This window comes from Pongo pygmaeus, chromosome 21, assembly GCF_028885625.2.
Source record: "Pongo pygmaeus isolate AG05252 chromosome 21, NHGRI_mPonPyg2-v2.0_pri, whole genome shotgun sequence".
Lineage (NCBI taxonomy): Eukaryota > Metazoa > Chordata > Mammalia > Primates > Hominidae > Pongo > Pongo pygmaeus.
In genome coordinates, this window is record NC_072394.2 from 45,000,261 (window position 1) to 45,027,651 (window position 27,391).

A 27,391-nucleotide genomic window follows, 5' to 3' on the forward strand; every position below is an offset into this window, starting at 1 on the left:
AAGGTGTGTGTGAGGGAATTAAAAATGTAGGAAAAATAAAAGCCTCATAACTGACTGCTATGGCCCTGTGAATAGATTCAATATCCCCATTCCCATGTAAGCTCTCCTCCCCTGCTCACCGTCTTCCTCAGTCTGCACCACCAGCTCCTCGCTCTCCATTCGGCCCTCGGGGTTAGACAGCAGGAGTCGCAGCCGGATGGTCATGAAGGGGCGCAGGCCTCGCAGGGTGTAGTGGGAGGAGGTCTGGATGACCTCCTCGGCCTCGTACTGCTGCTGGTTGAACACATACTGGTACTGCACGGTGAGGTTGTAGCTATGGCAGCGGGTCACCGCGTAGCCAAAGGGCTCCCACTGCAGGGTCAGCTGCCGGGCTCTGATGTCTACGATTTCCACATTCTGTGGGCCATGCACTGGATCTGCAAGACATGCAGGCAAGAAACAAGGGCTCTGAAGAGACCATCAGGAAGCTGGGGTGATATTCTGCTACAACAGGGAACACAGCTTTTCCAAACATATCTCCACCATTCAATCACTGCCATCATGATTTTTGACACAGGCAATATAATTTAGAGAACATTTTTCTTTACATCAATCTCCCTTGTCTTATTTAAATACATGCATCTAATAGAAAACATAAATATATAAAAGGAAAACATCATAAATAAATGTTAACCATAAAAATAAATGTGAAATTGTTAAATTCTTAAGGGTGCATCAAAGTGCCACTGAAAACCTTCTTGGTACCACACACAGCACACTCCTCACTTCTGGGATATGCTTATTTAGACGGCTGCTGAGAGCTGACCTGCCTCCTTATACTGAATTCAGCCCCAGCCTGTCCCCTTGGGGGTCAGCCTCTCCTCTTCAGCCAACAACATCCATATGCACAAGCTGGAAACTGAGTCACAGCCTCAACCAGCAACACCCAGTTTATCCATGCTGTCATCATGACCCATTAACCTTGCTTTAGGATTTCCTCTCCTTTCCTTGACTACACAGTTCATCATTTACTAACCTCCTACAACAGTCTTCCACCCCTCTTTGTCCCCCCTGGCCCCTCTGGGACCATCATTCTAACAGCTAATCTGAGCATGCCTTCTCACCCTAATGTTGTCTCCCACTCCATGCCTCCTATTGATCTTGGTCCCAGATCACCATACATAACATTGTCTATGTCTAATTTTATTAGGAATATTCTATTTATACTTCATGCACATTAAATAGATTTTTTTCTTATATAAAACAGGTTATAACAAACATGATGTTTTTTAAAAAACCTGACATGTAAAGCTCATTTTACATTGAGGTTTAGGCATTTGTCTTTGAGGTGGCTTGTTTTGTTTGAGATGGGAGTCTGACTCTGTCTCCTAGGCTGGTGTGCAATGGCATGATCAGAGTTCATCCCAGCCTCAAACTCCTAGGCTCAAGCAATCATGATCCTCTAGCCTCAGCCTCACATGTAGGTGGGCCTACACCATGCTTGACTAATTTTTTATTTTTATTTTTTCACATATGGGGTCTCTCTATGTTGCCCAGGCTGGTCTCAAACTCCTGGGCTCAAGCGATCCTCCTGCCTTGGCTTCCCAAAGTGATGGGATTACAGGCACCATCCACCATACCTGGCTCTTGGGTCAGGCATTTGTTGTGGTAGAAACATAACTTCTCATGTGATAGATACCCCCAGAAGTTCTTGTGTCAGACTTTCTTATCTGGGAGGAGTTAGGCACAGGCTAGAGATTAAATCAGTTTTTCTCCCTGTACCTACAGGACTTTGCCCAATTATGTATCCTCTTTGGGTCCACTTTTTATTCCATTTGTAAAATGATGATAATAATAGTAGCTAACCTCATGGCAGGGGGAAGGGGAAGGTAGATGAGATGTTTGTAAAGCAGTTAGAATTCAAACTTAATAAACACTCCACGTATGATAACTGGGGTGTGTTGTTTGTTTTGCAGTAATAGTAATAATATATATGTAATAGTAATAATAATAGTGTTCCGCATGCTGTGAGTGTACCTTGAATGCCTTGTGAGTGGCAGTGCTGGGAGCACCCTTACGCAGAATGATGGACTAGGGTTCCATCATTGCTCCAATCCCCTCAGAGCATTTAGGGGCAAGGCTACCTCTGCATCGATGCAGCAATAAGAAAGAGGGGGTGCTATTGGTGCTAGTTGATCTGTCCCTATGGGGAAAATATCCTGTAACTTGTGTCAGAGTCTTACCAAGGAACATAGTTCACAGGAATGTCAGGGAACCTGGCAAGCCAGCACAGAGCTGCCCACGTGGCTGCAGGAGTGAGGGTGTTGAGGATAGTGGGCAGCCCTGGCCCCTGATCAACTGAGGAATTCATGGTCACTCTTACAGCCCAATTATTCATGCTCACAGGTCCTTTGGGCAAAGCAGAGCCAGCATCCCCAAATCAAATGGGTGACTCTGAGAATGTGACATTGAACAAACTGTTGCTGAGGGCCTATTGTGGAACGGAAGGTGAAGTGTGGTCCCTGTAGTTGGGGATTATGATTGGTTGGGGTTGCAGCTGCTGGCTAAACATCTCGCAGTTGTACCAACTGCAATGAGAGCAGATGTACAGGCACACAGAGAGCAATAAATGGCTTGCCTGGGAAGCCCCGAGCATCCCCACCAGTGTTGCCTAGCTGGGGCCTGTCCACTTGTCCAGGTGCCAGAACTCTCCTGGCAGAGAGCCACTGCCCCTGCTCAGGGCCTCTTCAACACTCCTCCGCTGGGTTTGCCCTCCAAACTGATGCCAAGCCCCAATACAACACTCACCCACATGGCACTCTCATCTCCCTCCTGAGGCAGGGAGAAGAGGAACACTTAAGACCCATTTAAACCCAAGGCTAAGACCACATGTTATTGAACATCTTAAAATGTACCATATCCCATGTTAAATACAATTTTTGAGATCTTTATTATGGCCTTAACCCACAAACAAAACTATAGAAACAAAACACCACTGATGGAACTGTAGCCACAAGTGCTGGGCTCTATCTTCTGAACCATCTTATGACCCTAGGAGGGAAGGATGGCCCACCCCACATTACAGATGAATAACCTGAGGTCCAGAAGTCTGCAGGAATTTGTACAGAGTAGCGAGGCCAGCAGACGACAAAGTGCGGTTTTGAACTTGTGTCTACCTGACCCCACATGTAGTGCGCAAAGTAAAAACTTTCTGTAAGTGATCAGTTGCACTCTCTATGTTGAAAATCTCACTACCTGGGAGGAAGGCATCACTAGCTCTGTCCCAGAGGAAACCAAAGCTCTCTGAGACAAAATGATTGGCCTAAAGCCACAGTATGAGAGGCAGAGCCAAGATATGAGGTCTGCCAGAGTCGAAAACCTGTGTTTTCTCAGCACCTTGATGCCACCGGAGACTGAGACCAGGGAAAGAACATAAATGTGAGGCATGTCGCCTTCATCAGAAGTCTGGGGAGACTTGAAGAGAATATTGAAAGAAAGCGAAAATACTATAAGGCAAAAATGACTTCGGTCTCAGGAGCCTAGGACCTGTGGGAGAGAGTGGTACAGTGATGTAAACACATTTAGTGCAAAGCTGACCGCTGGCCTTTTGATCCCTGGTCTCCATTCTCCCTGGAGCTCACCTCTGGAGGTGTGCATATACACACATTTCTGCTCCTCTTAGAGCACTAAACAGGAGCATCTTTTTAAAGAAGACAAGGATATTGTGATCTTGCCACACAGCAAAGAGACTCTTCCAGACCGGAAAAGTTGAGATACAGGAAAAGCCACTTGTTCCCTCTTGAGCATGTGTGACTGTCACGGCGGGCCCCAGGTACAGTGCTGCTGACTAGAGCGTGGCTTGAAGCGAGACTCTGGCACTCACTATCTGGGTGACCCTGGGCAAGGGCACTTCATCGCTGAGCCTCCATCTCCTCATCTATAAAGTGGAAATTATTACACTAGTCTCAAAAGGTTGTTAATGAGCATAAAATGAACTGTAAAGAGACAGAAAATTGCCTTTGCCTAACAGTAGGTACTCCTCTTAGAATTGCCTTTCTTGGAGAAATGCCTTTGGAAGCTTGTGTGGGGTAGAAGCTGCATTCTTGGGGCCTCAGTATCACTTATGCTGAGACTCCAGTGGAAGAGAAAAATAAACCCACCGGGGGCTTGGATAGAATAAGAGAGGTGTGAGGGTGAACAAATGGCAGAATATTGGGTGAAGCCCAATATGATCACTCCCCAAGTGATTTTTAGATCTCCAGCAAGGCCCTCAAAATACAACAAAGACATTTGCTGTGCCTGGATCTCCTGTGGGTTCTAGAAAGGACTGAGGTCTGCATGCCTTGGGCCTAATAAGATACCACGTGGGAACACAGGGACCAGAGGCAAAGGAACCTTGGAAAATGTGCTCGTGTGTGTTACTGAAATCTTGGGAGATGATTTTAGGGGGATGATTTTTCTACTGGCTATGAAAATTCAGAGATTCAAAGAAATCTCAGTTTGTATTCCAAAGGCAAGAAGGACTCTGGTGAACCTAGAGATTCGGTACCTGCAGGTGAAAGCATTTTGTAAATCTGAGAACTCGCATTCAGGAAAGGGAAAGACAATAGCTATTAAGTAGCAACTCTCGGCTAGGTGCTACCCTTAGCACTTGTGTCCTAAAAACAACTCGATAGTATAGGAAGTTGAGACTCAGTGAAGAGATGTAACTTACCCAGGGCCACACGGCCGAGCCCCCATTCTCTGGGCTCCCGTGAATGGGTCAGTTACACATGTATACACACAAGCCTGTCCAGAACATGTGCAAAATCACAGATGGGTCTGGGATAAGAATACACATTTTAGTCTGTAGCCCCTTCCCCCTTCTTCTTCCACCCAACTGCATCTCCTCCTACAGAGGACCTCACATATATGTGTGCAGCGACCTCAGTCCTCAGGTGCAAGCTCTGTCCACTTCCCCCAGACATCCATTCTTTGGCCATGGCACTTTGCACTGTTGTCCAACACACTTAGCATTTGTCACACTGCCCAGGAATTGCTTGTTCATGTGTTTGTCTTCCCTCTCAGCCTGCAACAGACCATGTTCTGCTTGCCAGTAACCTCACAACATGGCACAGGGTCTGTCAAGGGGCAGTTCCTGTGAGATGAACAGATGGTGACCTGTTCTTGGGAACTGAGCTCAGACTCTCTGACTCCACAGTCCTTGTTCTGTCGCCTTCAGCATGTCAGCCGGGTCTTTAAGGGTAATTTTTTTTTTTTTTTTTTTTTTTGCATTCAAGCAAGAGAATATCCTGAAATCCTATTCAACGGAAACTAGGTTTTAGAGCATGATGGAAGCATTCATGCTTTCAGTCTGACCCCTCTAAACCTCATCTGCCAAACCCAGCTTCTGCTGGGTAATTGCCTGCAGCATGGAGAATCTGGGGTTTACATTCGGGTTGGTGCAAACAAGCTGGAAATTGCTAAGAAAGCCTTGTGTGTGCAGTGGAGATTGGTTTGTTGAATTTACATCCCCCGTGTAAATACAGCCAAGCCTAGAGCCTATGGTTTCTGCCTTCAGATAAAGCCCTGTCCGTATGACCTTCTTGAGTAACAGCCCACAGGCCAAGAAGATGGCAAACAGTGGGAAGAGTGTGGCTTGTCTGGGAAGCTGGAAAACCATCCTCTGATAGAAAATCAAAGTGGCTCTACCTCTGGATGCACTTTCTGTATGCTCTTAGACTAGACAACAGTGGCCTTGTCCTATGCCCTGTACTTTAGAGAGCCACTTTGGCCCACTTCAGACTGTCCCTCTTCTCAGAGCAAGGGATCAGGGGGCCAATGGGCTGGCCAAAGGACCTGGTTCTGTCCTCTCCCTTCTGGTCCAGGCTCCACATGTATGACATCCTAGAATTCCCTGCCCAGAGGCCCTACACTCAGTTTCTTCCCTTGTTCTGTCCTTCCTGTAGTGGCCATTGGCCCAAGGATGGCCAAAGGATGGCTGTCTGGGGGAAGTGGACAGAACTTGCACCTGAGGACTGAGGTTGCTGTGTACACACATATGTGGGGCCCTTGTGGGGAGAGATGTGGTTGGGTGAAAGGAGAAGGGGGAAGGGGCCACGGGCTGACATTTTTATTCTTATCCCAGATCCTGTGATTATGCACATGTTAGGGACAGGCTTGTGTTCATGCATGTGTGACTGACCCACTCAGGTTTTCAGAACCTTCTCCATTCTTACTGCGGCCTCAGGAAGGCAGGGTGGTCCTCCTCACCTCTGAACCCTGCTCCTCTTTCTACATCAGCTCTTATTAAAGCACCATGTCCATCCTGAAGTACCATTTTCATCCTAATACCTGAGCCCACCCTGCAACAGGTACCTTCCTGCCCCCAAATGCCCCTGAGTCATTTTCCACTCCTCACTTATCAAATCCTGTATTTTTAAAGCAAAGCAAGGGATTATAAATGCTTTCACACCTCCATGCCTCTGCCCAGCTATTTCCTCTGCTTGGGATGCCACCGACAAATCCTCATTCAATATTTTCAAGGCCCAGCTCCAATGCCACCCTTTACTTGTGACTTTCTCTAACAGTCTCCCTTGCCCATAATTAATGCCTTGATGACGTTTTTTTTTTTCCTTAACATGCTATCATATGTCTCCCATAGCTCTTATCAGACTTCAGGGTTATTGTTCATATGTTTGGTTCATGTTCACCTCCACTGCCAACCTGTGAGCCCCTAGATCGCCTCATTTTATAACTATAACATACAGCTGTTGAATAAATGAATGAATAAGTACATAAATGAATAAATCTAGAAAGTAGTGATAGCTGAAGACCAAACCACCCGAATTTAGGTGCTAATAGAGGGCAGGGGAAAAGCAATAAGTAGAGGGTTGAATCGGGATCTCTTTACACTCCAATTGTTAAGGGTAATCATGTGGAGAATTGGCTCCCTTTTTTGTTCTGTATGGACTCAGCCTCCATCCCTGCTGTCAAAGGCAATAGCTGTAGAATCTTCTAATGACCTTAATCAAGGCAGAACATCTTATTAAAAAAGAAGCAGCAAAACAGATTTTCAATTCATGAATTTGCTATGTATTCATCTTTGCATGTGGAGTTGGCTGTAGCATATGTACTGTTCAAAGTTGAACCTAAATTGAGATAATTTGGGGCATGGGGCTGAAAATGTGGAGGTGGATAGCTTGTATGTAAAATTAATTTTTTATCCATTTGGAGATGCAATTTGAGTTCTTTTCAAATTAAATTGCAATGGAGTCCTAGGCAGCTGGAAACATTATTGCCAACATAATTTGATACCGCAAGAGCAGAAATATGTTGACAGATAGTTCGATGTGACCATTAATTTGCACTTTCTGCATGGAAATGATACACGAACGGAATAAAAAGGTAAGGGGAACAAAAATAAAATCCATCTTCTTTCCAGCATCATCCAAGCCCACTCTCTTGCTTATTTTCCACCACCTCTTCTAATTTATTGCAGATGTTTGGTGGACAAGAATTTGTTGAATACTAGTTCACTATTCCTAAACCGAAAATCTGAAATCTGAAATATTCCAAAATCTGAAACTTTCTGAGTGCCAGCATGATGCTCAAAGGAAATCCTTATGGGAATATTTCAAATTTCAGATTTTCAATAACAGGGATGTTCGACTGGTAAGTATAACACAAATCTTCCAAAATCTGAAACATTTCTGGTTCCAATCATTTCAGATAAGGGATATTCAGCCTGTATTATCATAGATATCTTATAAATATAAGCAAGCATAGGAATCCAGGAGCTCCATTTGGAGATGCTGGTAATTCTACAATATAGAAGCACTAGATCCTACCTGTGCTGATGATTAGAATCACCTGAAGCTGGAGCATGTCACCTTGTGAGAAGGGAACTCGGTTGCTACCCTCCCATAGCAATGCCACAGAGAAGGTAATCCATTCATGTGTTCGTTGTCTCATTTCTTAATTGAAAACTACTCGCTGAGCATGGAGGCATCATGACATGGGGAAAAGAACATTGGTTCTGTGATCACCTGAACCTAAGCACATCACTTACCCTACCTGTGTCTGTGCCTTATTTTTCTTATGTAGGAAACGTAGATGATACTCCCTCACTCTTAGGACTATGAGGTGAATTAAGAAGATAATATATTCCAGAGTCTTGGATGGTACTAGACACAGTTGCATTCCCTCAAACCCAGAGTGGGAGGTGAGACAGAACAGCCACTGAGACAAACAGGGGTTGTGGAGGTTTCTGTGGATCTCTGACCTGGTTCTGAGTCTAGTTGACTACTGGACTCATTCTTTTAACCAACTATAGTTTAGTGTTAGAAAGCTTCCATGATGCCCTTGCAGTTATTGCTGTACCTACTCCTTCCATTCTACATACATATCCTGAACCTCTGAGATGGGCCGGGCATTAGGGATGTAGGTGAATGGGACACTTTCTTGCCTTTGTGAAACTCATGCTAGGGGGATGCAATAATTTTGAAGGATGATATGATGAAGCTTGATAAGTCTTCTGCAGGGGAAGTATTGGGCTTCTGGACAATAGATACAGTATAGCATTGAAACTCATCTAAGCCAATTTGATGATGACGCATGCACAACCCTGACATTCGTTATCATAGAAACCAAAGCCATCAAAGAAATTTAAGGTGAGCGAGGATTAACGATTCCCCAACAACTGCATTATTAGATGATAATAAAAGCAAGCCTTAGGCCAAATTCTACTACACATATGGACACAGTATACAAGCATTTATTAGCAAATGGGCACAAAACAGCTCAAACAATCTATTTCATAAAGTCCCAGCAACAGATGAATTAGTTACTATTTTTCATGAAAGGTTCATTCAAGGCAAGTACAACAATACTCTAAGGCAGAAGTAGGCGAGCTTTTTTTTTTTTTAAAGGCCAGATAGTAAATATTTAAGGTTTTGCACCTTTGCAGGTTAGATAGTCTCTGTTGCATCTTTCCATCTCTGCTATTATAGTGCAAATGTAGCCATAGACAACATGTACACAAAATAAGTGTGGCTGAGTTTCAATAAATGTTTATTTACAAAAAGCTAGAACCTTAGGCTATAGCATGCTTACTCGTGTTATGGAGGTAAAATAAATGACTATGATTGTCACTTTAGGCAGCCAGTAATCGTCCTAATTTCATGGCTAACACAGTACTGTTTAGGAATCAAGGTTTTGACACCATCCCTAAGGTCGAAGACTAGAGGTCTTACAGGATCATTCTTTATAATGTACTTCTGGAGAGTATTTTGAAACCATTTTGGCCAACCCACATAGTTTAAATACCTTTCATTTCACCAATTAGAATTTACTTGTAACATTTATTATGCTAGTCCACAGGCCCTTGATTTCAACCACAGTAATCAATTGCTAATATTTAGTTTGCTAATTAGCAAAATGGAGGTTGTTGATCAAGATATGGTATCAGAATAGCTGGGAAAATAGGCGTGTACTCATCACATCTGGTTCGTTTTTATTTTTTTTAGAGGCAAGCATCTCACTATTTGCCCAAGCTGGTCTCAAAATCCTGGCCTCAAGTGATCTTCCTGCCTCAGCCTGGGAGACAGAGCAAGACTGTGTCTCCAAAAGAAAAAAACTATATATACACATACACACACACACACACACACACACATGCACATGTATATATATGGTTATCATATGTTATTTTGATATGTGATATCAAAAGCATGTGGTGTACTTAGAGTTTTCTCTGAGGTAAGGGTTCTTGACTGCAACACTAGTGTACTTCCCTAAATGGTGTGTTCTTGATTGTAAGGCTCTTAATACTGGTACTAGCTCTCAATAGCTTGACCAATACAACTCACCCATCACACCCCACTGTGTAAGCTTAAATATTTTGAGATAAATTACCAACAATGTAATATTTAGTCTAGAGGCCAAGAATTCTTTCCTGAAAAAGGGGCCTTGGGCAAAGGATGGATAGGATTAAACCAGGTAAAGGGGAAGAGTGTGTATAGAAGGGGAAGAGAGAGGGAGAAAAGGGAGTGGGAAGGTTAAGCCAGAGATAAAGGAGGCAGCACATTTAAAACCTAAGAGACAACAGCAAGGAGGCTAATGGCCACAGAGATTGCCATGCTTGAGTGGACAGTCCACAAAAGCAGGAATCCCTGCCTTTCACCACACATGCACACCCCATACAGTGATGTGCTAGGCCAGTCTGGGTGTTACACATTGGTCCTCCTACCATCCCTAAGAAGAAAATGAGGATAACAACTAGGGCAGTTGTAACAGTATGATAAGAGTATTGTTTAACAAAAGTAAAGCACTGGACAGAGTCATTCGTTTTGCATTTTGAGTTTCTACCATGTGCTGAGAACTATACTGGATGTAGGAGTGAACCAAACAGGCAAAAACCCTCTGTGCCCTTATGGTGTGTATATTCTAGTGGGGGTAGGATATTAAATAATATATCAGATAAATCAGAAAAGTATGTAACGCATCAGATAGTAGTAAGTGCTGTAGAGAAAAATCAAGCAGGGAAGAGAGACTGGAGGGTTGGGAAAGGCTTATGTCTACAATTTTACTTCTTTGATTTGAGGCCTTGGCATCAGCTCCTTAATCTTTCCTGATCTTTCTTCTTCATTTACCCTGAAGTTTTTACGTTTTTTTCCCATGGCTTAGCTTGAAATATTTTTTGAGCATCTATAGGGTGGCGAGCTAGTTTTGGGGGACATAGTGTTAACAAAAATAGACATAATTCCTGCCTCCTTTGCACTAAATCTGGTGAGAAAAACAGACTAAAACAACCATCATGGCAGACAAACACATGAGCTAACCAAATTGCATGTGTTTTGATGGAAATATAGATATTATAATATGATGATAATGCAAATAAAAAGTGTTTTGAAGGAAACACAAGGGATCGATTGGATAAAAATGGCAAGCTATGTACAGCAGTCAGAGAAGACGACTGAAGAGGTGACAGTTGGACTGAAAGGTGTCACTCTTCCCTCTCTATTCCCACTTCTCTCCCAGTTTCCACTCATTCTTCTTTGTTTTTGAGACAGTCTCGCTCTGTCACCCAGGCTGGAGTTCAGTGGCGTGATCTTGGCTCACTGCAACCTCCACTTCCCAGGTTCAAGCTATTCACCTGCCTCTGCCTCCCAAATAGCTGGGATTACAGGCACGCCACCACGCTCGGCTAATTTTTGTATTTTTAGTAGAGACGGGGTTTCACCACATTGGCCAGGCTAGTCTCAAACTCCTGAACTCAAGTGATCCACCCGCCTTGGCCTCCCAAAATACTGGGATTACAGGTATGAGCCATCATGTCCAGCCTCCACTTATTCTTTAGGCCTTCCTTTAAACATTAGTTCTTCCGAGAAAGCCATTGCTCAAAAGCTTCTCTCGCCCAGTTGGGTATGTGTCCCACCCCATCCCACTCAGATGAATGTAAAATTGGGTCCAATCAGGGCTAGTCCAACAGCCCTATCCCATAGGTCCTCTAGTCAGTTTGGGGTACGGATGGGGAACCCAGAGTCAGATATAACCCAGATTCACAAAGCAGCCTATTGACTGGGGTCATGGCCCTCAGGCCCACAGTAAGCACAACTGCAGCCCAAGGGCCTTCACCCAGTTATTCAGCCATTGTCTTTGGCTCCAAACATGCCCTCTGTATCTTGCTTTACCGTGCTAAGGCTAGGATGGCACAAATCACATGTGCTCTGCTGTCTGACTGCATGCTAGCACCTGCCCATAGGGGGCGATAGAGGGAGCCTGCGGGGCTGGAGGATGGGGAGACTTCAGCATCAGTTCATTCTGTCACAGCATTTGGATCTAGCTTGCAGTTTCCCCAAAACTTACAGAGCCAGCCTCATTGCAGCACCTCAGAGACACCAGCACCACCCTCTTTTCGTTCTTTTCAACCCTGGCAGTAGCTGCTCCCCACAGTTGCCACCTTTGTCTAATGTTTTCATGTTCTCTTTTAATGTTTTCCATTTTCTAGGCAATTCTTTATATACAGTTAACCAGAGGTTCACAGTGCCTTTGGTGTTTTGGCAATTTTTTTTTTCCACAGATCCTAAGCCAAAAAAATAACCAACAGTTTCATGTATTAGTTGTTCCAAACAACTTAATAAGTATTTCCATCCTAACAAATAAGAAGTGGTTTGAGAAAACAGTACACACAAATCAAAATAAAGCTATTTTTTCTTTCTTTCTTAACTATAATTACTTCCTAAAAGGATGCATATATCTGTTGAGCATTACACAATTTCTCAAACTGAGGATTCAGATTAGACAGACACTGCCACTTTCGTTGCCTGTTCCATGTTGATTTTGGCACAAAACTTGCATTTCATCATGGCAATTGCCAGAAGCCCAATTCTGCCAAGATATGACATCAGACGGAATGTAGCTCAATCTCATGTTGAAACTGTGGGCCCCTTCAAGTAGTCATTTGTAGTGTGTCTGACAGATGATGCTGTGTTTTCCACGATACTGGTACTACTGGTGCTCTCGTGAGTTAAGAGTGGTGTCTTACACTGTCTCAATACAGTTTGAAAACCAGGATAGTTAACAATTCTGTATAGGCAATTCTGTCTGTTATAAGTGTCATGATTTATCTCCAAAATAGACCTTGACTGATGCAGGACCCCACTGCCTAAACTTCCTTAATATTTCATGTTCCCATCTTTGTCTCCCAGTATTCCCCACAGCCTAGGCACCTCATGCCCAGAAATCTGATGTCCTCCTAGCTGCCACATTCTGCTTCCCAGCTCCATCTCAGACCTTGATCTTCCCTCTCTGCCCCATCCAGATGCAGTCCCCTGGACTGTGGCTGAGCCAGGGAGCGCGATGGTCAGCTGTGTGCCTCCTGCCACATCAACTGCTCAGGTGCTCAAATGCTGAGAAGAATTAAAGGGACAGAAGCAAAAGACTGCAGCCTGAAGACAGAGACTTTGGAATGTTGAAAAATTACTTTTGCACTACAGGAAATCGGGTTGGGAAAAGAGAAGCAATTTTGAAATTACATGGTTTCGGTTTCCAGAGAAAGGAAAAAAGATTTGGGGTGAAGAAAAGGAGAAGTCAAACCCATAACATCTGGTATGGTTTCACTTCAATTCTCACTTGATTCATGGCAAGTCGCTTTATTCATTTAAAGAAAAAAAAGGAAAAGACGAAAAGCTGGAGAAAAAATAAAACCCGAAACATTTCTGATGGTCAAAAGCCACCTAGCACTGGGCCCCAGTGAGGTATTAAACATTCTGAACACTTTACTTGTCCTGGCTGTGAAAAATAGAGCACTGGAATTAGAAAAGTCTCAGCATAGCTAATTCGCCATCACTGCCTAAGAAGCCATGTGTAAATCAAATTGTTTCTAGACTATGTAAGTTACCTGCACATTGCGCACATGTACCATAAAACCTAAAGTATAATAATAATAATAATAATAATAAAAGAAAAAAAAAAGAATGAAAAGAAAAACAAACAAACAAACAAACAAAAGTAATATCTCCTAATTGGACTCTGATCGCCTCTCTTCTAGAAGTACTACCTTTTTTTTCAGCTGGAGAATTTGGCTTTTTATATTCAGATCCAGGGCTTTTCAAAGCTGAGGCTGCTCATAGCTGACAACTCCCCCATCCCAGAACATTCTTGATCTCCCAAGGAATCACATTAATCTACAGACACTACTCAGGACTGCTGGACCTTGAAGAGCCCTGCTGTGTCAGCAGCCCCAGAAATGCCTACCAAGCTTTTTTATGATGTCCAAAGCTTTATTCTTTGAAATGTACAAGAGTGTCATTAAACTGAAGGAACACTTTCAAATGAAAACCACTGTCAGTTGAGGGAGGCTTATTTTCTGTCGAATCTCATTTGGGACTTACCTAGGCAATGAAAAAGGCAATTGACAAAACAAAGCTGTCCATCTCAGTTAACTTGTGGCAAACAAGAAGGGAACCCCAGTAGAACAGGGATCACAGTACAACAGTAGCTAGAAGACACATTATCTGACTGCTTGCCTCACTCATTTGCGAAGTACCTGCTGGCCTTGTTGAGCACCTCTCAGAAAAGATGAGGGGTTAAAATGCACACGTTCTGTTTCCTGACTGACCCCTCTAATAGGGGCTGACACTTGGCCATGACATTATGAGACACAATCCCAGCACAGGCTTTTACATAAGCCACCAAATGATACTTCTTCATATCAGAATCTCAAAAATGATCGCTACTCTGCCCCCTTGACTTTCATTTTTGACTTAGCCTTCTAAGGATGGCCTCTGCAAAATATAGAGCTCTCCTTAAATGTCATCAGTCTCAATGCCTTTTCCACTTTCCGTCTTCCTCCATCTGCAAATAGTCTTGCTCAGATACTTGATGTTTTCACATTTTCTATCTCTTGCACATCAAAACTTATTTATGAACTGCGTGACATTGAAAAAATACTTTTACCCTTCCTGGCCCCAGATTTATAATTATACATACCTCCTACATTTCTTGTAGGGTTTAAATAAAATTATATGCATGCATTGTTAGTGGGATATTGTCACCATAGTGCTGTATAACAAATCACCCCCAAAGCCACTGGTTTACAGCAACAGGCATTTATTCTTAAGCTCATACATCTACTTGTATAATCTCCTGGTGTGGATCAGCCAGGCATGTCTCCAGGCTATGAGTTGTGCCCAGGTCTGCCTGATGTATGCTTATTCTACAAACCAGGTTGAAGAAGCAGTAGCCCCTCAGAGTAAGTTCTTTCCATGATGAATGCACCAGAGCTGAGCCAAGCCAACCCATGTAGGAGCTCTTAAGGCCTCCCTCATGTCAAGCTTGCTAATACCATATTGACAGAGCAAGTCACACAGGCAAGCTCAACATCAATGAAGCCACTCGTCCCACAGTTGGAAAGGGTGGGAGTAGCAGAGGTGAGTGAATATTTACTGAAAGATAACTCAAACTATCAGATCAATAGATGTGTATGTTTTGGTTAACATGACCGGCCAACACTCCTTCACATAGTACAGGCTTGATCCCCTGAGGGAGGAAAGTCTGACTTTGAGTCAGGTGTGTGGAGAGCCAGAATATTCTGCTAAAGCCATAAGATTTAAGCAGTTTCCTGTTCTATGTTCATTTTAACTATTATGGAATGTGTCTCTTGGAGAGAAGGGCAGCAGTCTAATAGAGAGACCTGGAGAAGCCACCCTGGCATTTGCAGTCTTTGTCAATCTCAATATGAACATTCTCATCTACCAGCCAAACTGGTCAGGTGAGTTATTCCTGTCCTCACCTCCCAAATGCTGCCTCAGACCACATCCCTCCACACACCCTGATATCCTCTGCCCCAAATCAAAACTCTACAGTAGGCAAAAATATCAGCCCCCAAAGAGGTTCACATCCTAATACTCAGAACCTGGGAATCTGTTATCTCACATGGCAAAAAGAACACTGTGAATGTGATTAAGGATCTTGAACTGGGGAGATGATCCTGGATTATCCAGGTGGGCCCCATGTACTCATAAGGGTCCTTATAAGAGGGAGGCAAGAGGGCAGAGAGGAGAAATGATGTTAGGCTGACAGCTTCGAGGATGGAGAAAGAACAGCAAGCGAAGGCATAGAAGTGGCCTCTAGAAGCTGGAAAAGGCAAGAAAAGGTTCTCCCCCAGAGTCAACGGAAGGAACACAGCCCTGCAGACCTATCTCAGACTTCTGACCTCCAGAACAATAAATCAGTGTTAACCACTACGCTTGTGGTGAATTGTTATAGCGGCAAGACGAAACTAACACAAACCTCAAAGATTGCTCTGCTTATTTCTGTATGTTTATCGACACTCTTCACTTTCACAGCCTTCCCTCTGTAGACCCATTATGTTTTATACACTGTCTTCTGCCTGAATGAGTTCTTGTAAAATACATTTAATTGTTTAGTATGCATGTATTTTTAATTATGTAGATTGGAATGTGTTCTAGCTCGTTTACCTTTTTGTAACTCAGCACTACACTTTTGACATCCACCCAGGCTGCTGTGTGCCCTTATTTCATGATTTTCAACCACTGTATGGGGTTCTGGGGTGTGTTCTCTCCATAATTTATCAATCTGCTCCCCACTGACAGACACTGTTTGCTTCTTACTCATCACTACCAGAAATGATGCTGTAGTAGACCTTCTCAGGTGTCTCCTTCTAGGTTTGTGTGAGTTCCTTTGTGGTCTACATTCCTAGAGGCAGAAATACTGACATATAGGCTATGTGTAAACTTAATTTGACAAAGTACTGTCAGATTGCTTTTAGAACAGCAGCCCCAAAACTTTTAGCTGTATGTAAAGGTACCTGTGAACCCACACTCATCCAACCTTTGGTATTATCCAATTTTTCTATTTTTTTACCAATCTGATGGGCACTACATATTTTTTCCCATTACTATTTTAATTTATATTGTTTCAGTACTAAGGAGTTTGAGAATTTCTTCCTGTATTTATCAGCCTTTTGGATTTTTATCTTTATAAACTCCTTGTTCAAATCCTTTGCACAATAATCTATTCATTTGTAGAATTCTTTGTATATTCTAGGGGTTTTTTTTGTTCATGATAATCTCTAATAAGTAAGAGTCCTTTATTTTTGATGTAATAAAATCAACCAAGTGCTGGGTGTGGTGGCTCATGCCTGTAATCCCAGTACTTTGGGAGGCCGAGGCGGGCGGATAACCTGAGGTCAGGAATTCGAGACCAGCCTGACCAACATAGAAAAGCCCCATCTCTACTAAAAATACAAAATTGGCTGGGTGTGGTGGCGCATGCCTGTAATCCCAGCTACTCTGGAGGCTGAGGCAGGAGAATTGCTTGAACCTAGGAGATGGAGGCTGCAGTGAGCTCAGATTGTGCCATTGCACTCCAGCCTGGGCAACAAAAGCAAAACTCTGTCTCAAAAAAAAAAAAGAGAGAGAGAGAGAAAGAAATATGAAAAATAAATAAAATCAACCAAGTTTGTGTGTGTGTGTGTGTGTGTGTGTGTGTTTTGCTGATTCTCAAGGTTTTATTTTATTTTTTTATTTTTACTTTTTTTTTATTATACTTTAAGTTTTAGGGTACATGTGCAAAATGTGCAGGTTAGTTACATATGTATACATGTTATTTTTTTTGAAATGTCTCCCTAATGGTAGACATGAAATCTGTTCTCAAATATTCCACGTCCCCCTTGTTCCAGGCACATGGTCAGGTTGTACTTTCCTTTGAAGTTAGGTATAGCCATGAGACTTTCCTTGCCCAGTGATAAGTGAGAAGATATCACATGTCACTTTCAGGGCTGTTTTAAAGCCCATGTGTGATTGGCCCATTTCACTTTCCCCTGTTGACCTATGTGATCACAACGCACTAGCAAGAAAGGGATTTCTGTTGCGGGTTAAGCCATCAGATTTTGGGGTCATTTGTTCCTTGAGCATACCTAGCCTATGCTGACTTGTTTTTTTATTTATTTTATCTCATTCCCCAGTCTCCTACCATGAGCAACCATTTTAATATATTCATTTTGTGTTCTTAGAAAATGCATCCTATTACATGTGCATTTTTAAAATTTAGATAAATGGTGTTGGGTTGTCTCACCCTGTTTCTTACTTTCTTCACTCAGCATTATGCTTTTAAGGTCCAGCCACACTGCTACATGTGCATATCAAATCTGTTGTTGTTAAATGCTGTATGGGTGAGCCACAGCTGTGATTTCCCTCTCTTCCTTTCCCTATGAAAGACACAAATTTTTTTGAAGAAATCTTTGCCCAACCCTAGTCTAAAAAGTCATTCTGCAATATTCTTTTCTAACTTTGTAGCTTTATCATTCACATTGACATCTTAGGTCTCCAGAGTCCACCACCCTGGTAGTAGGTATTAAGGTAGCATTCAGTTTTGTTTTCCTCTGCACAGTAAAAAAAGTTTTCTTCAAAATCATTTGCTTACGATTCTGTCCAGTTGATCTGCAGAGCCATCTCTATTGCACATGAAGTTTCTAGATATACATGGAATGATTCTTGAGCTTTCCATTCTGTTCTATTGATCCATTGCCTATTACAGCATGAATACTACCTTTTTATAGTTATGGCTTAATATTATATTTTATATATTCATGTATGGAAGGGTGCATCTTCTGTTTTTTTAATCCCTCCTTGAATTTGACTACCATGATTTTTTCCCTCTATATACATTTATTAGAGAAAGTTTATCAAGTTCCTTTAAAATTTAAGAGAAATTTTTATTGACACTGAATTAAATTTATAGATAAATTCAGGGAGGATTTTCATTTGTGTAATATCTTCCCATCCATGGCCATAGACTTTTTCTCCATCTATTCAGGTCTTCTTTTAACTCTCTTATTAAAGTTTTCTCCATTGAGATTTTATATATTCTTAGACTATTTAAATCCTAAATATTTGATCATTTGTATTACAATTGTCTTAAATTAGATTTTCTAGTTCATTATTGCTGGTGTACAGACATGCTATTGATTTATGTAAGTTAATCTTATATCTGGCAACTTTGTTGAACTCTCTTATTACCACAATTTTTGATTGCGATTGATTTTTCTAAGAGGATTATCATATCATCTACAAACAATGAGTTTTATTTCTTTGCAATCCTCATACATCTTATTTCTTTTTCTTTCCTTAAAGTTTGGGCCAGAAACTCCAGCATTATGTTAAATAGCAATGGTGGTTCCACTCTTCTCCCTGCTCCAAAAAGGAATGCACCTGCATTTTCTATATTAGGTATAATATTTGCTGTAGAATTTTGGCTTATAAGCTGGCAATCTAACAAAAGTTTCCCTTTATTTTCTAAGGGTTTTAAAAATAACCATAAATTGGTGAATACCTTTATCAAATGCTTATCACCTATTCACTCATTTAAGGACATTTAGGCAGTTTCAAGTTTGGGTTAATTATGAGTAAATCTGCTGTGGACATTCATGTATCAAATGCTTGTCTCAAGGATTGAAATAATCATATGATTTTTATTCTTTAGCATATTTAAAGTAGTGAATTGCACTAACATTGAAAAAAAACTTGCTCATGGGATAAGCCCCATATAAATATAATTATTATTTTTGTAAAGCAGTGTTGACTTTGTTAGCTAGTATTTAACATAGAATGTATTTTCTATACATTCACACATGAAATGGGCCTGTATTTTCTTTTCTTCTATTCTTATCTGATTTTGGAATCAAGATTCCAGTAAATTCAAGTAATCCTTTGGTCTTATTTTCTAGAAAAGTTTCCATAAGTTTAAAATTAAGTCTTCTTTAAAAGTTTGGTAGAGCTCACCTTTCAATCATGTAGTGTTTTGAAGAAGGGCTTGACTACCATTTCAATGTCTTTAATGATTCATTTAAAAGTTCTTTTTCTCCTCATGTAAATTTTGTCATTTTATCTTTTTCTAAGATTGTATTCAATCTAGTTCCCAATTTAATAACATATAATTCACTATATTCTTTTTGTTTGTTTGTTTTTGAGATAGAGTCTTGTGCTACAACCCAGGCAGGAGTGCAATGGCATGATCACAGTTCACTGCAGCCTTGACCTCCAGGGCCCAAGTGATTCTCCCACCTCAGCCTCCCAGGTAGCTAGAACTATAACCATGAATCACCACCCTGGCTAATTTTGTTCTTTTTAAAAATATATATAATATTTTTAAAATATATATAGAAATATATTTCTATATATATAGTGAGACCAGGCATGGTAGCTCACACCTATAATCCTAGCATTTTGGGAGGCTGAGGTAGGTGAATCAGTTGAGTCTAGGAGTTCAAGACCAGCCTGGGCAACATAGTGAGACCCCCATTTCTATATATGTTTTATATATATATATATATATATATATATTTCTATATATATATTATATATTATATTTATATATAGAGAATATATATTATATAAATATATTTATAGAGAAATATATATATATATTTTATATATATATAAAATATATATAGAAATGAGGGGGTCTCACTATCTTGCCCAGGCTGGTCTCGAACTCCTGGACTCAACTGATTCACCTACCTCAGCCTCCCAAAATGCTAGGATTATAGGTGTGAGCTACCACGCCTGGTCTCACTATATTCTTATTTTTTTAAAATACTGCATTTATTACATCTTTCTTTCTTTGTCAGTTTGCTCTGTTTTTTTGTATTCTTTTCAAACAAGAGTTTTCATTTTTTAAACTCTTCTCCATTCAATTAATACTGCTTCTTATTTTATTAATTTTCTTCTTGTTTCTTTGGGCTTTTTCTGATATTCTTTTGTTGAATGTATGCTCCTATTTTTTGCCATTTAAAATAACTATATATTCACAAGAAGTTGTAAAGAAATGTCCAAAGGGTGGTTGGAACAGGAAGATCTCAAGCATCTTTTGCCCAGCCTACGCCAATGTTAATATCTCATGTAACATAGTACAATATCCTAAGCAAGAAATTGGCATTGTCACAATCCAGAGTTAATTCAGACTTCCCAGTTATACATGCATTCATTTGTGAGTATGCAAGTGTGTGCTTAATTTTATGCAATTGATCACATGTGCAGCTTCATGTTACTAACACTAGAATCAGGACACAGAGCTGTAGCATCACAAGGCTCCAAATTGCTATGGTTTGAATGTTTGTACCCCCTCCAAAAGTCATAGTGAAACTTAACCTCCAATGCAACAGTACAGTAGTCCCACCTTATCTTCGGTATTGCTTTCCAAGACCCCTGGTGGATACCTGAAACCACGGATACTACCAAACCCTGTGTATGCTATGTTTTTTCAATCTGATAACCAAGAGGGCTACTAAGCGACTAACAAGTGAGTAGCATATATAGCATGGATATGTTGGACAAATGGATGATGCACATTCTGGCAGGATGGAGGAGGATGGCATGAGGTATCATCACATTATTCAGAAAAGTGACACTTTAAAAACTTATAAATTATCTATTTCTGGAATTTTCCATGTAATATCTTCACACTGTGGTTGACTGTAATTGAAACCAAGAAAAGTGAAACTGTGGATCAAGGGGGAATACTGTGTTAAGAGGTGAAGCCTTTAGGGGTCCACCTTCAAAGATGGGATTAGTGCCTTAGAACAGGGCTTGAGGGGGCAAGTTTTCTTCTCCCATCCCTCTGCCATGTAAGGACATAGCGTTTATCCACCCTGGATGATGAAGCAACAGCGTGCCATCTTGGAAGCAGAGAGTGAATCCTCGTCAGACACCAAATTTGCCAGATCTTGGGCTTCCCAACTTCCAGATCTATGAGAAATTAATGTCTATTATTTCTAAATCACCTATTCAACGGATTGTGTTATACCAGCAGGAATAGACTAAGACACTTATGCTATCTTTTTATAGACACACCCTTTCTCTCCTCCCTGCCATCTAAAACCTCAGGCAGCCACTAATCTGTTCTCCAACTATAATTTTTTTTTATCATTTCACAAATGTTATATAAATGAAATAATATACTATGTAACATTTTGACTCAGCATAATTTTTCACTTAGCATAATTCCCTTGAGGCTCATCCAAGGTGTCACAGGTACAATAGTTTGCTCTTTTTATTCCTGAGTAGTATATCACGGTATAGGTGTTTTACAGCTTGTTTAACTATTCACTCATTTAAGGACATTTAGGTAGTTTCCAGTTTGGGGTGATTGTGAGTAAATCTGCTATGGACATTCATGTACAAGTTTCTGTGTGAACATGAGTTTTTGCTCCTCTGGAATAAATGCCTAAGTGTATAATTGCTGGATCATAAAGTAAGTTCATTTTTACTTATAAAATAAACAGGCAAAGTACCTTCCAGAGTGGCTGTATCATTTTACATTTCCACCAGCAACGTAGGAGAGATCCAGTTTCTTTGCATCCTCGCTATAATCTGGTGCTATCACTACTTTTTATATGAGCCATTCAGATAGGTGTGTAGTGATTTCTCACTGTGGTTTTAATTTTCATTTTCCTAATGGCTAATCATGTTAAACATTTTCTGCATGTTCCTTTCTTTGCCATATGTATATACAGGTCATTTGTTTTTAACTTTTGTTTCCTGTTAAATAAATTTAAACTTTTAGACTTTCCACTAAGTGTTGCTTCAGCCTGTTGTGCAAATATAGACTTGTTCTGCTTTCATTATTATTCACTTCAGGATTTCTTTATGATTTCCTTTGTAACCAAGGTGTTATTTAGTAACACGTTATTTAGTTGTCAAATTCATGAGATTTTAAAATCTGTCCTTTGGTTATTAATTTCTAATTTTATTGCATAACAGTTAGGGAACATGGTCTGTGTGATATGAATTATTTGGATTTAATTGTGCTTCTTTTATGGCCTAATACATGTTCTACTTTTGTGATGATTTTGAGTGTGCTCAAAAAAATGATTTTCTCTGTTTGCATTTGGAGTTCTATATATTAAAATTATTTAACACTAATTCGTCAATATGTTAATAAGCTTGAGTTTATTCATTCTATTTCTCAGATCTTCAATCTCTCTAGTTATTTTTTGTCTACTTGATATTGTTATGCTTCAATAGATTGATTCCCTAGTATGGCTGCTAACTTGTTTCCACCTTAAATGATAACCACGAAAACAACCATAATTTGCAAATACCTAACTACCTCATGTAAAGTTTTAAATACTATGTGCCAGGCACTTGGCTAAGCATTTTGCTGGTGTCACATTTACCTCTTACACTTACAAGTCACAAGGTTCCTGTTTTACAGATGAGGAATCCAAGAGTCTAGAAGCAAATTAACCATGGCATGCAGCCAGAACGGCAGAGCTGGCATTTAAATGCAGATTTGTGTTCTAAGTCCATGCTTTTAATGACTGTATTCTATGCCTCAGTTTACTCATTTGTAGAAGGAGGAAATTTGAAGGACTTTGAGGGTTTTTTTTTTTAAGACTAAGAAACTCATCATCATTATTATTGTCTGAGTTAACATTTATTGAACTCTTCCTCTGTAAGTTCTAGGTTCTGTACCAAGCACAGTATGTCAGTGATCTTATTTCATCCTCACAGCCACCCTATAAAGTAGGTGTTGAAATCTTAGTGTTACAGATGAGGAAACAAAGGCTCAGAGTGGGTACTCAGTTAGGATAGGAATTCATTGGTGAGGTCATCAGGGCCTAAGGTCCTAATCAAAATGCTAGACTTTGATCTTCCACACTGAACTGGGGACTTTACAGATGACATTTCGCGTAGCCCCGCAACAGCTGTCAGAGGGAAGAAGTGGTGTGCCTTCTTAACCACATCCATCCAAAAGTTTTTTGGTTGACCCCTGGGACTTCAGAAAGAAGTCCTCTGTCTTTCTTATTTGATTGAAATGTTCCTTCCAATTGCTTGGACTCTGAAGCCCAGCATCCTCTTTTTCTCTCCCCAAGCTGCTCAACACATTCCTAAAGGCAGCACTTGGCCTAGCTCATTTCTTCCGCTTCATACGCCTCCATTTAACCTCCCCATCTTCAGTGGAGGTACACATAGTCACATTGCCCATCCTCTCCTGTTGTCTTCCAGAAAAGTCTCACCCTAAAAGGGACTAATAAGCCCATACAACTTATAGTATATTTTAAATATGAAGATAGGGGCTTTTCTCAATCATCTCGATCCTTTCATCCACCTGTTTTTTTCAGAGTAAAGAGAGAGAAGCAGTGAATTATTGTCATGTTAAGCTGCACTAAATGGCTGTATATTATGGTTAGAGACCTCTGGAGAAATAACGATGAGATCACTGCATCTTTTGTTCTTGGAAAAATAATGTGGCAAAAAGACACCTCTAATCCTCTATTTTAATTTGTTTTCATTGATCTCTTTGAAAATTAGGGAAACATGTTTTCTCATTGCAAATGTTATAAGAATGCATCGGGAGGTTCTAGTTATAAAGAATAATGAAGTAGAGGCTATGAAAGAGAGTCTCTTCATAAAGCATGGATTTAGCAGAGGATGGTGGGTGAGAAAATACCTGTAAAAGGAAATACAAAGAGGAAAGAAACCTATCAGATGTCAATGGCTAAGTCTGAGTTGTGGGTTTGGGAATAATGTGTCATCAAAGAGGCATTCCATGAGCTCAGTAAAAACTCCCACCCCTCCCCCAACAATCATGTCACTATCATATCAATCTCCTTTATTCTTTTGGCACTTGCAGGAATTACCTTGTTTATTTACTTATATGATTGTTTACTTGTATTATTTCCCCTACCCTAGCCTGAAAAATTAATTGTACAAAAGAAAGAACTTTGTGTATTTGTTTTCTGCCATTTCCTGGTACCTAGAATCATAGCTGGCATATAATAAGTAGTCAAATATTTGGACAGATGAATGGATGGATGAATAGATAGATAGATATGTGAAACAAATGTTTCCTCTATCCCCAGTCTTCTGTGATTTCTAAATTTTCTATAATGAACAAATGTTACTGCTCTAAAAAGAAAAAAAAATTTAATTTATCATCACATCTTACTAGAAACCTTTCCTGTTTCCTCAGGCACAAGTGGATCTTCCTCCACTAATCTCCCAAGAATATTCAAACCTCTCATTGGACACTGGGCCTTGTCATCCTAAGACTCTCATTATTTGCTTACATTTCTTGTCTTCCTCACTGGAATTTAAGGCCTCTGAGTGTTAGACTCATAAATTGCCAGAGCAGTAAAGAACTTAAAGATCATCAGGCCTAATGTCCCCACTTATAGATGAAAACAATGAGACTCAGAGATGTGAGCTATCCAGACCCAACGGCAAAAGATAATCCAGGAAAGTGCTACACTCTTAATGCCATATTTTCTTTGTTCAAGCTGTCTTAGGTCACTGGGTAAGCTGTGGTAGGTTCAGCACTTTAACTGGGCACCTAGCCCTCTACCCTGTCTTCTCTAGGCCACAGAGCAGTGCCTTCTGCATTTGCAATTCATATTTCCTACCCCAGTGATTGAAAGGGGCAGAAAGGGCTGGAAAGTGGAGGAGTCTCACCTATATCTTCTCTCTTTATTTGGCATGTCCATGCACCTGGCATCCTACCCTTTATGCCCAAAGAATTAACAAGGAGAAGAAGAAATAAAGCAATAATTCTCTGGCAACTGTCAAAAGGCACACAGACCATCCACAAGTGGTTTTTCTGATAAATATGTGCAAAGCCTCTTTCAGTTTTCCCATTAGAGTCTCAGCGCTCCCTTGAGGAAGAGGTAGCTCAATTCTAAAAGAATTTTAGATAAGCTATTTAAGACATAGGGGAAAATACAGGTTAAAATATAACAAATTCCCCAAACCTAGCACCTGAGATACTGAATTTAGGGTTTAGCGTTTCCATGAAGGTATCCATGTTTCCTTTTCATATATAAGTTTCTAAGAATAACATAGTATTGACTGGCAGACTTAAAAACTACATACAGTTGACCCTTGTATATAATGCAAGGGTTAGAGGTGCCAACCTCCCACCCCCATACAGTTGAAACTCGATGTATAACTTCTGACCTCCAAAAACTTTCCTACTCTTGACTGAAAGCCTTACTGAAAACATGAACAGTTGGTTAAAACATATTTTGTGTTATATGTATTATACATTGTATTCTTACAATAAAGTAAGCTAGAGAATAAAATATTATTAGGAAAATCATAAGGAGGAGGAAATCTATTTACTATTCATTAAGGGGAAGTGGATCATCATAAAGCTCTTCATTTTCATTATCTTCCTATTGACTGGGCTTTGGAGGAGGAGAAAGAAGAGGGGTCGGTTTTGCTGTCTCAAGGGTGGCAGGAGTGGAAGAAGAGGAGGAGGTGGAAGGGGAGGCAGGAGAGGCAGGCATACCCCATGTAACTTCACAAAAACACATTGTAATTTGTCTTTTTCGCTTTTTTATTTCTCTCAAAAATGTTTCTATGTGGTATCAATTTTTCTTCCACCTCTTGCTTTAGTTTCAGTGCCTGTTTCATAGAAGGTTCTATGTCCTAAAAGAAGTTAAAAGTAGTCTTGAATAATTGGAACCATTCTGTCAGATAATCTAATATAAATCTGTTTTCTGGCACCGCTCCTTGTGTGTCTTTTTCCTCATCTTCTGGCACTGGTTCAGAAGAGCTCATCTCTAACAAGTTGTCCGCTGTTAATTCTTCTTATGATCTGGTGAAGTGTCTGTTAGCTCCTGAATTTCTCCAAGATCTGTATCTTGAAATCCTTCACTTTCCCCACCTTTTTTTTGCCATATCCACATCTCTTTCATAATTTCCTTGATTGCTTCGGTCATAAATTCTGTGAAGTCACACACAACATCTGGACACAGTTTTCCCTAGCAGTAATTTATTGTTTCAAGTGTGGCAGTTTTCACGGTTTTTTGTATAACGATGATGACATCTTCAATGGTGTAATCCTTTCAGACTTTCATGGGCTCTCTTTATACTGTTGACAATGCATTCCATAGAATACAATGTGTAATGAAACTTAAAGATCCTCATGACCCCTGAATTAGAGACGTTGTGTTTGGGTGTGTTTGGGGGCAAGCAGACCACTTCATTGCCTGTGATGTTCAACTCATTGGGTTCTGGGGGGCCGGAGGTATTGTCTAATAGCAAAATAAATTCAAAGGTAGTCCCTTACTAGCAAGGTACTTCCTGACCCAGAGAACGAATGGAACCAATTCAGAATTTGTTGTCCAGGACTTCTTGTACAATCAGAAGTCTAGCAGCTGGTGTTTATCTTTTCCCTTCAAGGCTTAGGGCTTAGCAGCTTTACAGATAAGGTTAGTCCTTGTCATAAACCTGAGTGCATTTGCACAGAATCATAGATTTAGCACATCTCTTTCTGTCTTAAATCCTGGTGCTCACTTCTCTTTCTTATAACTGAATGTCTTTTATGGCATTTTTTTTCCCCCAGAATAAGGCACATTCACTGGCATTGAAAACATGTTCAGGTAGATATCCTTTCTCCTCAATTATTTTCTTAATGGCATCTGGGGTATTGTCTGCTGCCTCTTGGTGGGCAAAAGCTGCTTCTCCTGTTATCTTGATTTTTTTTTGGTTTGTTTGTTTGAGACAAGGTCTCTCTGTTGCTCAGGCTGATCTCGAACTCCTGTGTTCAAGTGATCCTCCTGCCTCAGACTTCCAAGTAGCTGAGATTACAGGCACCCAACATGGTACCAGGCTCTTTTCTTGACATTTTTTAAACCAAATCTTTTTCAAAAATTAACAAGCCACCCTTTGCTGGCATTACATACCCCAGCTTTAGATCCTTTACCTTCCTTTTGTTTTAAGTTGTCATATAATAATTTCCTTTTTCTCCAATGATATTAGAGTCTACAGATATGCCTTTCTTATAGAAATCCTGCAACCACATAAGAGCCACATTCTGAATATGATATAAAAAGGCATTTTGCAAAAAGTGCAAGGTTTTCATGCATGCTGGTAAGCTGCGGTGACCACTTCACAAATTTCCT

General features: G+C 40.6%; 1 protein-coding gene across 12 annotated transcripts in view; it reads right to left on the reverse strand.

Moving 5' to 3' along the window:
• Window positions 1-27,391, reverse strand: part of PTPRT (protein tyrosine phosphatase receptor type T) — a 1,135,643-nt gene that overhangs the window by 403,427 nt on the left and 704,825 nt on the right. For all 12 annotated transcript variants that reach the window (XM_054467368.1, XM_054467370.1, XM_063659593.1 and 9 more), the window contains exon 8: window positions 120-416. In XM_054467368.1, the coding sequence (XP_054323343.1) occupies window positions 120-416 (297 nt within the window). The remainder of the gene's footprint in view (window positions 1-119; window positions 417-27,391) is intronic.